Source organism: Athene cunicularia, assembly GCF_003259725.1.
Source record: "Athene cunicularia isolate RWA chromosome 1 unlocalized genomic scaffold, athCun1 chr1_part2, whole genome shotgun sequence".
NCBI lineage: Eukaryota > Metazoa > Chordata > Aves > Strigiformes > Strigidae > Athene > Athene cunicularia.
Window position 1 is genome coordinate 6,483,958 of NW_020799092.1, and position 12,992 is coordinate 6,496,949.

The window sequence follows — 12,992 nt, forward strand, 5'->3', positions numbered from 1 at the left end:
TTCCTCAAGTCAAGAAAATAGAAATGCTGTGGGTTAACCCTGGTAGGCAGCCAGACACCACACAGCTGCTTGCTTGCTCCTCCCCTCACAGCAGGATGCAGAGGAGCATTGGAAGGGCAAAAGTGACGAAAACTTATGGGTTGAGGCAGTTTAATAAGAGAAAAAAGACAAAACAAATAAGTGATGCAAAAAGCAGATGCTTGCCACCAATCCCAGACCCCAAGCAACTGCAACCCCTTGCAAGGCCAACCTTGGTTCACTGCTGAGCACAGCCCTGTACGGTGTGGGGTGTTCCTGGGGACAGTCTGGGCTCCCTCCTCTTGCCCACTCGCAGCATACTCACTAGGGAGGGGGCAGCGTGATAAACAGAAAGCCTTGACTCTGCAAGCACTGTTCGGTAAAGGATAAAACATCCATGTTAACAGCCTTGTTTTGGTCACAAACCTAAAACACAGCACCATACTGGCTGCTATGAAGAAAATAAGCTCTATCCCAGCCACAACCAGTGCAAGCAAGTTGCATTAGCTCCTACCCCCAGACTGCTATTCTCAAGAGTAAGTTCCTGATGAAGCAATGTTTGTTTGAGCCACAAGTATTTCATTTGTCTCCCTGCACTCGGAAGTCCCGTTCAGGTAAAGAGCAGTATCTCGCGTTAACTGCTCCCAGTTCAGCAGAAACTTCAATGATTCTCCCACAGTCAAAACTGTATGTTACTATGTCATGACTAAAGGGGGTCACATTAACTAAGGAGGTACCTTTGTCTGATTTGCAGCCATTCTGCAGGAAGGAACATAAATCAACTTAAGTTGTAGGCACACAGCTCCTCAAAGGCATTTTGTGCACTAGTAGCTTAAATTAACTCATGTTTTAATTTTCCTTTCCTTACATACTGTAACAATTCCCTGAAGTTTGTCTTAAGTTTATATGATCCTTTCTTTGCCCCTGGAAATGTACCAGATCTGATGTTCCAAATGACAACAGATTTATACACATTTACCCCCTTTTTTTACACTGGAAAGAAAAAATAACAAAGCAATTTTAAATGTACAACTTTCTACAGATTACATTTATCCAGCTGGACCAACTAAGAAAAGCTAAATCCCGATTAGTAACAGTTAAAAACCATGTTTGCAATTTCTGGAATAACAATTAGAGAAGAATTAAAATTTCTAGACAGGAAAGCTCCTCCTCTATGTCTAATGAAACATATTAGAAGAAATTGTGACCTTTTAACAGCTAGAAATGAGAAGATTGCATAATACTTCCACAGAAGCTACCAAAAAACCCCCAAACCAAACAACAAAAATAATCAAGAAAAGATAATTTAATGTGCTACTTCAGAGAATATTTCCATGCTGAATACTTAGAAAACAACTTCTTGTACCAGATTCAAGACCTTCTGAAGTTATTAATATTCTGACATCAGCTTCAAGGGAAACAAGATTTGCCTTGCAAAATAATTAAGAGAGCTGCAACTATTTATAGGTGACAAGTTTATGGCAGCTCTGGTTGCAACAGCTACAAAATTTAGAAAGACAACTGTATAAGACAAGTGTTCTGGTAAGCACCTAATTCAAACACTTCAAATACAATTACCTGTCCAAATTTTAAATAATCAGGTTGTAACATCCTATATAAAAAAATTTTTCTCTGAGGAGAATGGGACTGAGACATCTTTAATATGTATCCAGAGTACACATTTAACTATTACACACATAAAAAGGCAATAAATTTTATAAAGGAATTTATTGTGCAAGTATGATTTCCATGCTCATTTACAATGAAATAATTAGTTTTAACATGTAATCATGCCAATGCTTAATTTCAACACTAAGCAGAATATTTACATTCAAGTTTACATGTTTGTTCAAGTTCCATATATGGTATTGTCAGAATTAAGTAACAATGCATCTTCAAATCAAAGTTTTCATTTTTTACATTAAAATATCACCATCTTTCAGATATTTACTGGAAATTACAAATTTCCTTTCTTTGCAGTACCATCATTTCCCAGCTACTGTACTGGGGGAAAAAAAACCCCAAACAACAAACCAAAACCAACTTGTAGAAACCAGCATTACAAACATACATCACCCATTTCCAACTTGTTAAATGCAAAGGAGGGTGGAGTATACCTCTGTATGACTGACTTCTGGAGGACTGTTTACATTATCCTTACAAAAGATCATGCCTGAAGAAAATATGTCTCAGGGTAATTCTTTCACAGAATCTTGTATTAAAAAAAACAAAACAACAGATCCATTTTGTCAGTACTGAAGTGAACATCTTATAATAGCACCAAACACACTTTGGAACTTTTTGTTCTTTTTTTCTTTTTTAACCATAGGGATGACTAGGAACATAGCATCATGGTCTGGCACCTTTTAAAAACAAAAACAAATGACAAAAAATACCCCAAAACACCCATCCAAAACATATGCTGTATAGTAATAATTTTTAAAAATATCAGCAATTCGCAAACAGCTGAAAAATATTTTTAGTGCACAGAAATTCAAACTGACTTTTTGGTGCTGCTGCTTCTGCTTCACGCTCTATGATCTAAGGTAAGTTCAGACTTCAGCCCACATTTTCTTAGCCTGTGCACAAATCTCTCACTCCTTCAGCAACAGTTGCTAATACAGGCTTCTCAGTTATCTCGCACCCACCCTGACCCCTTTTATTTCTTAAACTGAGCTGAGAATCAGCTAATACAATACGCAAACTCAGAAATGGTTCTGAATTACAACTTATCATGGTCCTGTTGAACAGCTAAAAATGGAACAGAATTTTTGTTTACTTTCACAGTACCATGTGATGCCTACTATTTTAATCCATACTCTCATATCAGTGCTTCACCTACTGTCTAGGTTTCACAGCAGCTTGAAATTATAACAAAAGAATCAAAGCATCCCTGCCCATTTGCTGCCCTATTACATAAAGGACAACATATAGAGATTGTCTTAGATTTTGGCTGTTCATGCTACAGGAAAATGCTGATTTTGAAGATGCAAACCTAAACATTCCCACATTTTAAATAAACTTTTTATTTGGCAGGGCCTACTTCAACTTCTTCTGTCTTCATGTTGTAACATCTCCTCCAGAACTTGTGGGTTGAGAAACAAGCGTAGAAGGTTGTACTGGTAACATTTCTAACTCAGATTCACGTACAAAGATGACTGCATCACCACTGACGTTTATTAAACACTGAGCCTGAAAGAAAAAAAAAAAAGACAATATGCAGTCACCAAACTTTAAATAACAACATATTTTATCTTTACTTGTATCTGTTAGATATAACTACACAGATAATAGAAAAGTCAACAGAGATCAGGAGAAGGACAAATTATTATAATTTATTAATGAGGCAACCTCTGCTGTATTTGCTTTTATATCCACTCACTTGTGTGCTATCAAACATGTAGACACATTCCCATAAAACCACCACAAATTAAATACCTGGGTAGCTGTACTTGCTTTCACTACTGTTTGGAAACATATGGCATGTATCAAAGCAACCATATTCTGTGTTGTCTTTACTAATAAAGTTTTGTTCCTTTATGTCCAAAACGGAGCACTTTCAGCATCTCCATCAGCAACTACAGTATCAGCAACTCCAGTATAAGTTCAGCACTACTGTTCAACTGTTTCCTGCAATTTACTCCATTCTAGAAAATTTAGTATTTTTACTCATTCAGGTATTTATGAAGCTTATTTATAATTCTGTGTTATCTCATGTGTTTAAGAACACTCCTGACTTCTTTAAACAAACATTATAATGAAAGATCTGCAAGTGTTATGCAGACATGGCTCTACAGGGATGCTGCTTTTTAAACATATAAAATATGTATTTGTGTCATATTAATCATGACAGCACTTTTATTTCTTATAATAATTTACCTGATTTTTGTTTGGATTCTCCATGAAAACACACTGCTTCATTATGTACGAGACAACAGCATTCCCCCCTAAAGCTGCAACATGAGCTCTCACCATTGCAAAAACTTCAGCAATAAAAGCATGGAGAAAACCACTGACACCACCCTCCTGAAATGGAAAAACAAACAAACAAACATTTCATGTTAGGTATAGCTACAAGATACGGAATACTTTTCTTACATTTTTATCAGCTGAATATTTCAGTGAATCCTAAACAGTATATCGTATAGAACTTAAAAGCTATTCACTGTTTAATGGGTCACAGTTAAAAATCAGACCAATGGAACTTGCTGTTTGAGGAAAAGAATTACAACTAAGTAGTTATTCACTTGTGACTGGGTACTCTTTGCAGCCAGTGTATTACACATATTCATACTTATTAGACATCCTTACAGCTATGAAAGAACATTTAGTATTCCAATGACAGCTGACTTTACTTTCATCAGGAAGGATACTGCCCATTTTTTTTTGATAACTAGGAAGCAGATAAAGAATTTCTACTGAGGATTTAAAGAGATTTAGACTTCTTGGAAATTACTGGTAAGGAGTGACCATTACCTTTGGTCACTGCAAATTTATGTATGCTAATGACTGTCATTAGTTCTCAACATTCACTAAAGAAATGATCCCTCAGATTACAAAGTAAGCAAGGGACAAAGCAGAGACTTGACAAGCAAACTATTCAAGCTTCCCCCCCCCCCCAAGCTCAAAAATTCTAGCCATCCCATTTCATTAAGTTTGACTTGATGGTGCTTGTGGGGAATTTTTACTACTTTGGTGCCAAGCTGAATAATTTAAATTGCTAAGAAAGGAGGAGAAGGGAAACAATGAAATATGGGGTTTTTTTCCTAGATAATCCTTATGAAAGAATGCAAGCAACTACATTGAGGGGGGGAAAACCAAATACACAAAAACCAGGCAACCAAGAAAAAAAAATTAAGAGGAAAAAAAAAATTAAGAAAGAAACTGATGAATCAAAGCTCACTATTTGTTTAAAATATCTAGAAAATTTCAACGAAAGTGACTGGCAAGACCACTAAGCTTCTCGTGTGTGTTTGTGTGTTACTGGAGAAAATGAAAGAGGCAAGTAGAAGAAGCAGCTATATAAGCTAAACTTCAACAAATATTGGCTGTCCTTATATCAACTAGAAGTATAATCTAACCTGAACAGACTCAAAGACATAAGAAAACATATCTTGGATGAGAATTAAAAAAGAAAACAGTAAGTATACTTTCACCAATCCAAGCATAAAGCATGAATGAAATAAACTCTATCCAGGGATCAAAATTTCAATGCAAGTTTGTCACACCTCATGAAATTTTGATTGTCTAGGTGTTTTAACAGTTACAGTAACTGATGGGAAAAAAAAATCTGTAATGTGATAAACCTAATACAAAATTTGATGACAAGTAACAAAAGGTTATAAATATCTAAATGGCAAAACCTAAGAGCCATGAATAAATGGGATTTAAATTAATTTTTGAAGCAGTGTCATGTATATACTTCAACTTATGAAAGTGCTCGTAGGGCCTCAACATTCTGTAAACCACCATAAGCAAAATATAAAGCAATACAAACACTGTTAATTATTTTTCTGTAGAACCTGAAATACATTACTTGAGTTGGATATGACAAACACTCTATTTTGACTCTGTTACAGACTCAGAGAAATACTGTGCAACTAGTATTAGAACTGGTTTGTGACTCAGCCTATGCAGCTGAAATAGATTTAAAATTAGCTGCCCTGGGTGTTGGAAATAGCATACTGACAGTGTCACAGAAATCATACAACCATCCCAACTTCATGAAGGAGTTGAATCAAATACTTAAGCAACCTACCTCTGCTGAGATCTACAATCATAGTTACCAAAGCTTGCTTATGAGCTATTTAATTTGTATCTATCGTTTGTATCTGCAGTTAGTACAGAAATGTCATGTAAACATTTGCCTGATCATATCATATACATCCTTTTTAAAATGCTGTCTTTTTCACATAGATTTCTCAAGTTAAAAGGGGCTATAACTTGCAAGATCCAAACAGGATGATTGTCTGATCAAAGTTTCTCTAGAGACCTCAGAACTAATTTTTATGAAAACTGATCATTTTTATTAACATCTGCTCTGTAATTTTATCATTGTGTTATTTGCAAGAAACAGCATACTCTTTAGCCCTGACAAACCAGGCAAGAGGTACATTCTGTTTCTGTAGCTGGAAATTGTAGCAGAAAGATGTCCCAAAAGGACATGAAAATAAGGAACATGTCTTGCACTTTGGCATGCTCAGGTAACTATCTGTTGTCCAAATATGGACTAGAGACCATTGTTTTAGCTCCATGCTCCAAGCTGGCTGTGTGGTTATATACTCTATGGCATGCTTTTTAGCCATCCATGACACAGAGCTACATTACTGAGAATCCACAGAATGTAGTATTAAAAATCAGCATAATAGTTATATATGATATGGGAAACCTTGTATTAACCAAACAATTTAAAATCCAAATACACTAAGAAAGTTCATCATTGAGCTTGTTACATGACAGAAAATGGGTTTATTTATATATATATATATTTTTAGCATTTAAATTAATCTCAGTTTTGGGTTCAAATGATCCCAGCTACCACTGCTGGTCAAAGACCGTTTTTCCCCCACATACTTTTCTATTTAAGAACTCATTAGTTCAGCATCATATCCAAATTCAACAGCAATGGCAATGGTTAAGCAACTTCTTCCTAGCACTGTGGAACACAAAGCAGCTCTATATGCTCTGACAAAAACAATGCGATGTGACTTAGTCCCCATTCAGCACTACCCTCAAGGGACAAAAACTCTATTCCCTTGCTGTGCCACTCCTCAACCCAAAACTCTTCAGAAATTTACCTTTTTTTAGCATAATTAACAAAAATTGCTAATCACTGATATACAGCTCACCTCACGCAAAGAAGTGGTTTCTCGTATAAAAAACATGTTGATTATCCCAAGATACTTGGTTATTTTTGCCCCAGGTAGAAAAGAAAGTGGCGTCATCTTAACAACTGAGATGGTAGAATTGGTGCATGATGGAACAGAACGGTGCCTTAAGTATCCCTCAGCCAATGGACTTGCTTTATCAAGGGAAGCTGCTAAAAAGATGGGGGGAAAAAAAAAAAAAGAGAGAAAGTAACTATCAACAACACACAGTAACTCTCTTATATGGTTTCCAAATAGCTTCGTGACAACATTCAGCTGCCTGTGATGCTCAGCCATATCATGTGAGAAAGGAAATTATCATGCAATGCATGCAAAAGGAGACAAAAAGCTGAAATGGAATTTATTTGGAAGAGTGGCATTCCTGCAAAGGAAAACATTGAGGCAAGTAGCAGCACATACAACAATCAGTTATAAAGTGAAGATAAAGAAAAAAGTGCCAACATTTTGAAATGTGTATTCTGCTGGAGGAACAAATTATAGGCAGTGTGAAAGTTGTTGTGTTTCCCCAGTGCAGCATTTTCCATTATAACAGATATTAATCTCTGCTAATTTAAGCAAGATAGTCAGACCTGTGGCCAAAGAACTACTGAAAAATAACTCACCACTTGCTAATTTAGTGACCATTGCCTTGACTGTCACCTTGGTGATTGCTTCCTGATTCTCACCAAAAATTTTCCAAGATCATACATACACCTACATCCATGCAGTGTATGTTATAAAATTAGTAGGCGTACATAGCTATTGGTAACTAATTTTTACTACGTGAACAGAAATACTATATTTTGCTTTTTACAATACTGGTTCATTAACCCTGTATTAGCTTACAAAGGCATTAACAATGTCGTCAGTTTTCACACTCAGGTATTCATTCTACATGTGATCTGCAATACTATTGCTGGGCAGGAAACTCCACTATTCACCACTGGGAAATCAGAGATATGTCTCAGATTATCATAACGTGGTAGAAACAGCCGCCTACTTGTCTTAATTGATCCGCGCCTTATGGTCTGAGCTTTCAGTTTAATGAGCTCTATCCAGCTGTTGCATCTGTCTGCAAAGGAACTGTAATCAACTGACGCTGCTGAAAACACAGACAGAAAAACAAAAGAAAAAAACAAAGAAAAAAATATGGATGATGTCTCTTGCTCATCTCAATGCTCCTTTTGTGGAAGCAGTTATCTGTGTCAGAGAGAACAAACATCCCTTTCCAGGTCTGTTTAAAGGAAAAGTTACAGTATAGGTTTGGACTTGTCCAAACCAAGGTACCGATTTCTGGTGATGTCCCAGCTGTGAACCAACTGCCTGACTGGGACTTCATCACTGAAAAAACATGCAAATACAGTCATTAACGACTTATGAGAGATTATTTTTTTTAAAATCTCATTTTAAGTATTAAGTTCTGGCTTCTTTAAGTTTATTTAAGCCTTGTTTAATTTTAATTTTCTTTGTTATTCTTCTCCTCAGAAAAGAGCTGCTGATCATGATTTAAACTTCCTAATTACATTTATCAATATTTAACCTACAGACTGAAAAAAAGCTTCGGTGATGAGGATAAGAGTCACAAGATGAAACAACATTTCAGTTTAAAAACAAACAAGTTTTCCTTAGAAAATGCTGACCTCCTTTCCCAACATACTCCCAATCCTCCCCCAATCATTACAATGAGGAGTTGTTTCTGCTATGACTTTTTCTATTAGTTGCAGGAGTGTTTGCGTATCTTAAAAAAAAAAAAAAAAAGTTTTGCAAACACCATTTCTTCATTATCCTGAAGAAATGGAAGGAACACATGCTAACTTCAAATTAAGACAAGCAAAAAAGCTCTCTCTCAAGGAACTAATTTTCTGTCAGACAAAGTGCTATCAATATATCTGACAGAGACACACTGTAATAAATCTGACTTTTGAAATTAAAAAACACATCAAAATATTAAGATATCATTAAGCCACACCAGAGCACGCGTTCTCAGTAATCTAGTAAACACTTCCTGGATTAAAACACATCCAAAAAGAGTATACCAATATCCTAAGGATGCTCATTCTGTTCTGGCATATGGCTAAAGTAAGTACACTCACCTCTCTGAGCAGCAGGAATACCTGTGTGGGAACTTGCACCTTCCAGGACTTCTAATAAGACAAAATTAATTAATATATGAGCAGAGTCAAGTAGTAGAGGACAACAGCTTTCTTCTGACAAAAAAAAAAAATTAGAGAAAAAAGTCTTTTATATATACACACACAGGATAGTATGTACTTCGAAAGCACATAAGTTAGTATAAATAATTCACTTTAGTAAATCTCTCTTGCAAACCACAATATGATCATTTACTAAAGGTCATTACCATATAAATTATATACAAATATATATACCATATAAATTATATACAAATATTTTTAAATATTTTAATCTTTCAGAAAAATATGTAAAAAGGGTATCAGTATGTTAAATAAGTTGCTAAGTAAATGTAACTACCATGAAACCTTGAGTGTCCTTATGAAGAAATGACAGATGACAATTATCTAGCTGAAAGACTCTGAAGTGATGTACAGTACAATTTAGAATGTGAATATCAGGAAAAGTGATATGTGAACAGGCTACCCTCTACTGGTCAGTGCCATTATAGAAGTGGCACAGTCTAGTAACAGTGAAAAAGATACCGGTCAAATTTCTGAATACCTCCTTTTTTTGAAAATGAAAGGCTAAGAGTATCATAATGTGACAAAATAAAATTTAAGCACACACAAATGCATAAAAATAAATTAAAAAAAAAAAAACAACAAACAAAAAAAAAACCCAAAACAAGGCAGTAAGAATATTATTACTGAAATTAATCTGACCTCTGAAAACACAAGTAAATGTGGTAGGCACCCTACTTTATACAACTGATGTAATGGACAAAAAAGGGAGCTCTAACATTTTAGTAAAAGAGCATTTACAACAACTCACAGATACTACACTTACTAGCCATTTTAATGGGTAGATAATCCAATAACGGAGAAGGAAGTAAAGACAGTAGATTTCAATGAGTAATGACCTAATTTTGAATACAGTCCTACAAGAACTGTAACAACCATTCTTTAAATGCAGCTCTATTGCAGTAAAATAAAGCTTAAACAGCTAAAATGTGTTGCACTGTACAAATTGTTTACTATGCAAGTTTAGGCTCCTTGCACTTAAAAAAAAAAAAAAATTGCATGCAATTTTGCTCAGCTGAACAATCAGGATTTGATAAGATAAAATATTTCCCACCATGAAAACCATGAGATTAACTGTTCGAGGCTGACAATACATGGAGTTATTTTATATCAGCCATTTACAGAAGCAAAGCAGTATGAGGCAAGACTAATTATTAAGCAATCTATAATTAAGTCAGATGATATCAAATAACCAGTGGTTTGCAGCATTTTCAATACTCTAAATGCAAAGACAGACAAACTACAGGAAATCTACAAAAGAATATATACAGAATGATTAGCCAACCCATCTTGTGTGACTCAAAAAATTTGACTTCAGGAGTGAACACATCCATTGTGCTTAGGTAGCAAATAATATTTAAAACATGTGAAAGTACAGATATTTTAAAGCTACTGCAACAATAAAAGAGCAGGACTCAAAATCAGTAAAAAGCAACAGTTTAGCATTCTTCTATTTAACCGACCTTTAGCTGGTGAGAATGGTTGAGAAGCAAGGGGATCTGAGCAAAGTTCCAATGGAAATTGTAGCTGCTCTTCATTGTCTGTAGATGCTTCAAAGAAAACATGCCCAATTGGTAATTAACCCCCAGAATAAGATCTGCCAGTAATAACAAGCACTACAGATCCAATTTAGTCAGGTCTGAGTGGAACAAATTTTTTCAGCATATGCTCAGTGATGCAGTTCTGTATGAACAGTTAGGTGTCTGACAATAAATCCAACTGCTAAATTGAACAGAACTTGTGTTCCACTGAACAGAAATTGATTTAGTATTTTCTGGAAAAAATACTAAAGTCAATTCATGCATTTTAGATTTGATTCTGCAGTTGGATCTGAGTTAGCTATACTAAAAAGTAACATTTATTTCACAGAAAAAGAGAACAATTTACTGTTACTATTAAAGAAGGTAGAACTAATGTTTTAGAAACATATGGCTCTGTTCTACTACCTAATTTCATCTTCAGAATGGAGTCTCTTCAAATTTCTGTCTAAATTCCCATATCCAGATGACATACATATATTTCTAGTTTAAGATGGTGCTTCAATAGCGAGATGACATTGGAAATGTCATCCTCTGTTACACTAATTCTTCAGAGAAAAATACTCAAAGAAAGATGGTACATGGAATAAGATGAAAGACCAACACTTTTTTCATATAACTATACGTTTGTTGATTCAATAAAGCAAAAACCTAATACATGCTAAGTCAGTCATCCTGCTGTTGGTCACGTATATGGTCTAAAAAAAATTTGCTATGACTTTACAATTTTACAGAACCTCCCTGTAAAAATGCGTTTATGTAACAAATTAAAACGTAGATTCATTAGTTAGTGGCGGGAAAAAAAGGAAAGAAAAACATTATCTCTTTCTTTACATGCCTCACAACACTTACCTCTTTGCTGTGATTTTTCTGTAGGGGTTTTGTTGGCTTGTAATGCTTGGTTTTTGTCAAATGTAATTGCAACAGCTGTGACTGCGATCTGCAAACCAGAAATATATGGCATATTAAGGTAACTTAATCTCTCACGCAATCTGCAAAAATAATTTTGAAAACAAGCCCACTTTTTCTGTAGAAAATTAATAGGGAAAAATAATCAAAGGAGACATTTTTTAAACCCTTCACAACAGAGCATAAAAGGCAGTACTAAGGTCCATTGTTAGAACATACACCTAAGAATGTTTGTCCCACATTTATGATATTGTTCATAAGTTCTCCATTCCTGGTGAAATGACATAAAAAAGAATCATAAAAACTCATTATCATTGTATTTGTAAGAGAGAGAAAGATTTTTAATTGAATATGAGAACGATCCTATACTTCTAAGGAAAACATTTTCTTTAAAAATAATTAAGTATATCGCATCACCTTAAAACGGCAAGAAAAAAATTAGACAATAATAAAGACAGCATACTTAGAAAACTAGTGTGCCGTACTCTTGCAGTGTCTGTGGTAACACCTTTTAATGAATACCTAGTCAGGGCTTTTTGTTTTCTATCAAACTAAAAAGATAACACTGGTGAACTCATTAGGTCATTCTTTTTTTTCACTAAACATTATGGCCTTAAGTTTTACTTCAGAATTCACCAGACACACTACTAAATCCTAGCCTAGTTTACTCTGAGTAGCAAATGTTAATTAAAAGCCAAACCTGGCATGTCTACATGCTGAAAGCTGAAAGAATCAGTTTACTTACCTGAACTAATTCGTCCTCTGGTAGAGCAACTGTAAAATTTACATGACAAAGGCAGCAGGGAACCATAGATCGAAGTTTAAAATACAAGCTCTGTTGAAGACAAGACATTGTCTGTGTTACTCTAAAAAAATGCATGGTTTACTTCAGAGAAATTAAAGATCAAAACTATTTTCGTAGTAGAAATCATCTAATCATAGCTTTTTTTTTGGAAGAAGAATTACAGGTGTGAAAAGTCAGGATACAACACAATCTACTGTATAGCAGTCTTTACTATCAGTCAAAGGACTCATTCAGATTCCAAAAGTATCAGAAATCCTTAATATACTAAGAATGCTGAATCTATCTTTGGAGCAGCTTACAAACTTAGTACAGACACTTTGTAGTCTAATTCCAAAAAGTAATTATAAACAAAATGTTATTTTCAGTATAGCCTGATTTTACTTTGCTTCCATTTGAACAATTAAACAAAATGCTTGAAATAAGACTCTTACCTTCAACAGATTCTCACAGAGATCATTAAAGTTCTTATTAAGGGTTTGATTTGTTAGGTTAATGTTGCTTAATCTGGATACTCTTACTGCTGTGAACATCTGAATTAGAAACAAACACACATTTTTTTTTCCCCCAATATATACCTGTATGTTATATTAAAACCAAAACAAATTCATAATGAAGGAAAATAATGCATAACACGGTAAGGGGG

At 34.8% G+C, this 12,992-nt stretch overlaps 1 protein-coding gene across 16 annotated transcripts in view; it reads right to left on the minus strand.

Annotated features, from left to right (window-relative positions):
* Positions 1-1,313: 1,313 nt before the first annotated feature.
* The window catches only part of C2CD5 (C2 calcium dependent domain containing 5), a 72,159-nt gene continuing 60,480 nt past the window's right edge, over positions 1,314-12,992 (minus strand). For 3 of the 16 annotated variants that reach the window (XM_026865346.1, XM_026865329.1, XM_026865309.1), the window contains 9 exons: positions 12,781-12,879; positions 12,290-12,379; positions 11,488-11,575; positions 10,561-10,647; positions 8,978-9,091; positions 7,885-7,986; positions 6,867-7,057; positions 3,898-4,044; positions 1,316-3,210 (listed from right to left, as the gene is read on the minus strand). In XM_026865346.1, coding sequence (XP_026721147.1) covers positions 3,079-3,210; positions 3,898-4,044; positions 6,867-7,057; positions 7,885-7,986; positions 8,978-9,091; positions 10,561-10,647; positions 11,488-11,575; positions 12,290-12,379; positions 12,781-12,879 — 1,050 coding nt within the window. In that variant the 3' untranslated portion in view covers positions 1,316-3,078. Of the gene's footprint in view, positions 3,211-3,897; positions 4,045-6,866; positions 7,058-7,884; positions 7,987-8,171; positions 8,226-8,977; positions 9,092-10,560; positions 10,648-11,487; positions 11,576-12,289; positions 12,380-12,780; positions 12,880-12,992 lie in introns of all 16 variants that reach the window. The other 13 variants (XM_026865407.1, XM_026865397.1, XM_026865444.1 and 10 more) reach the window with 12 other exon arrangements.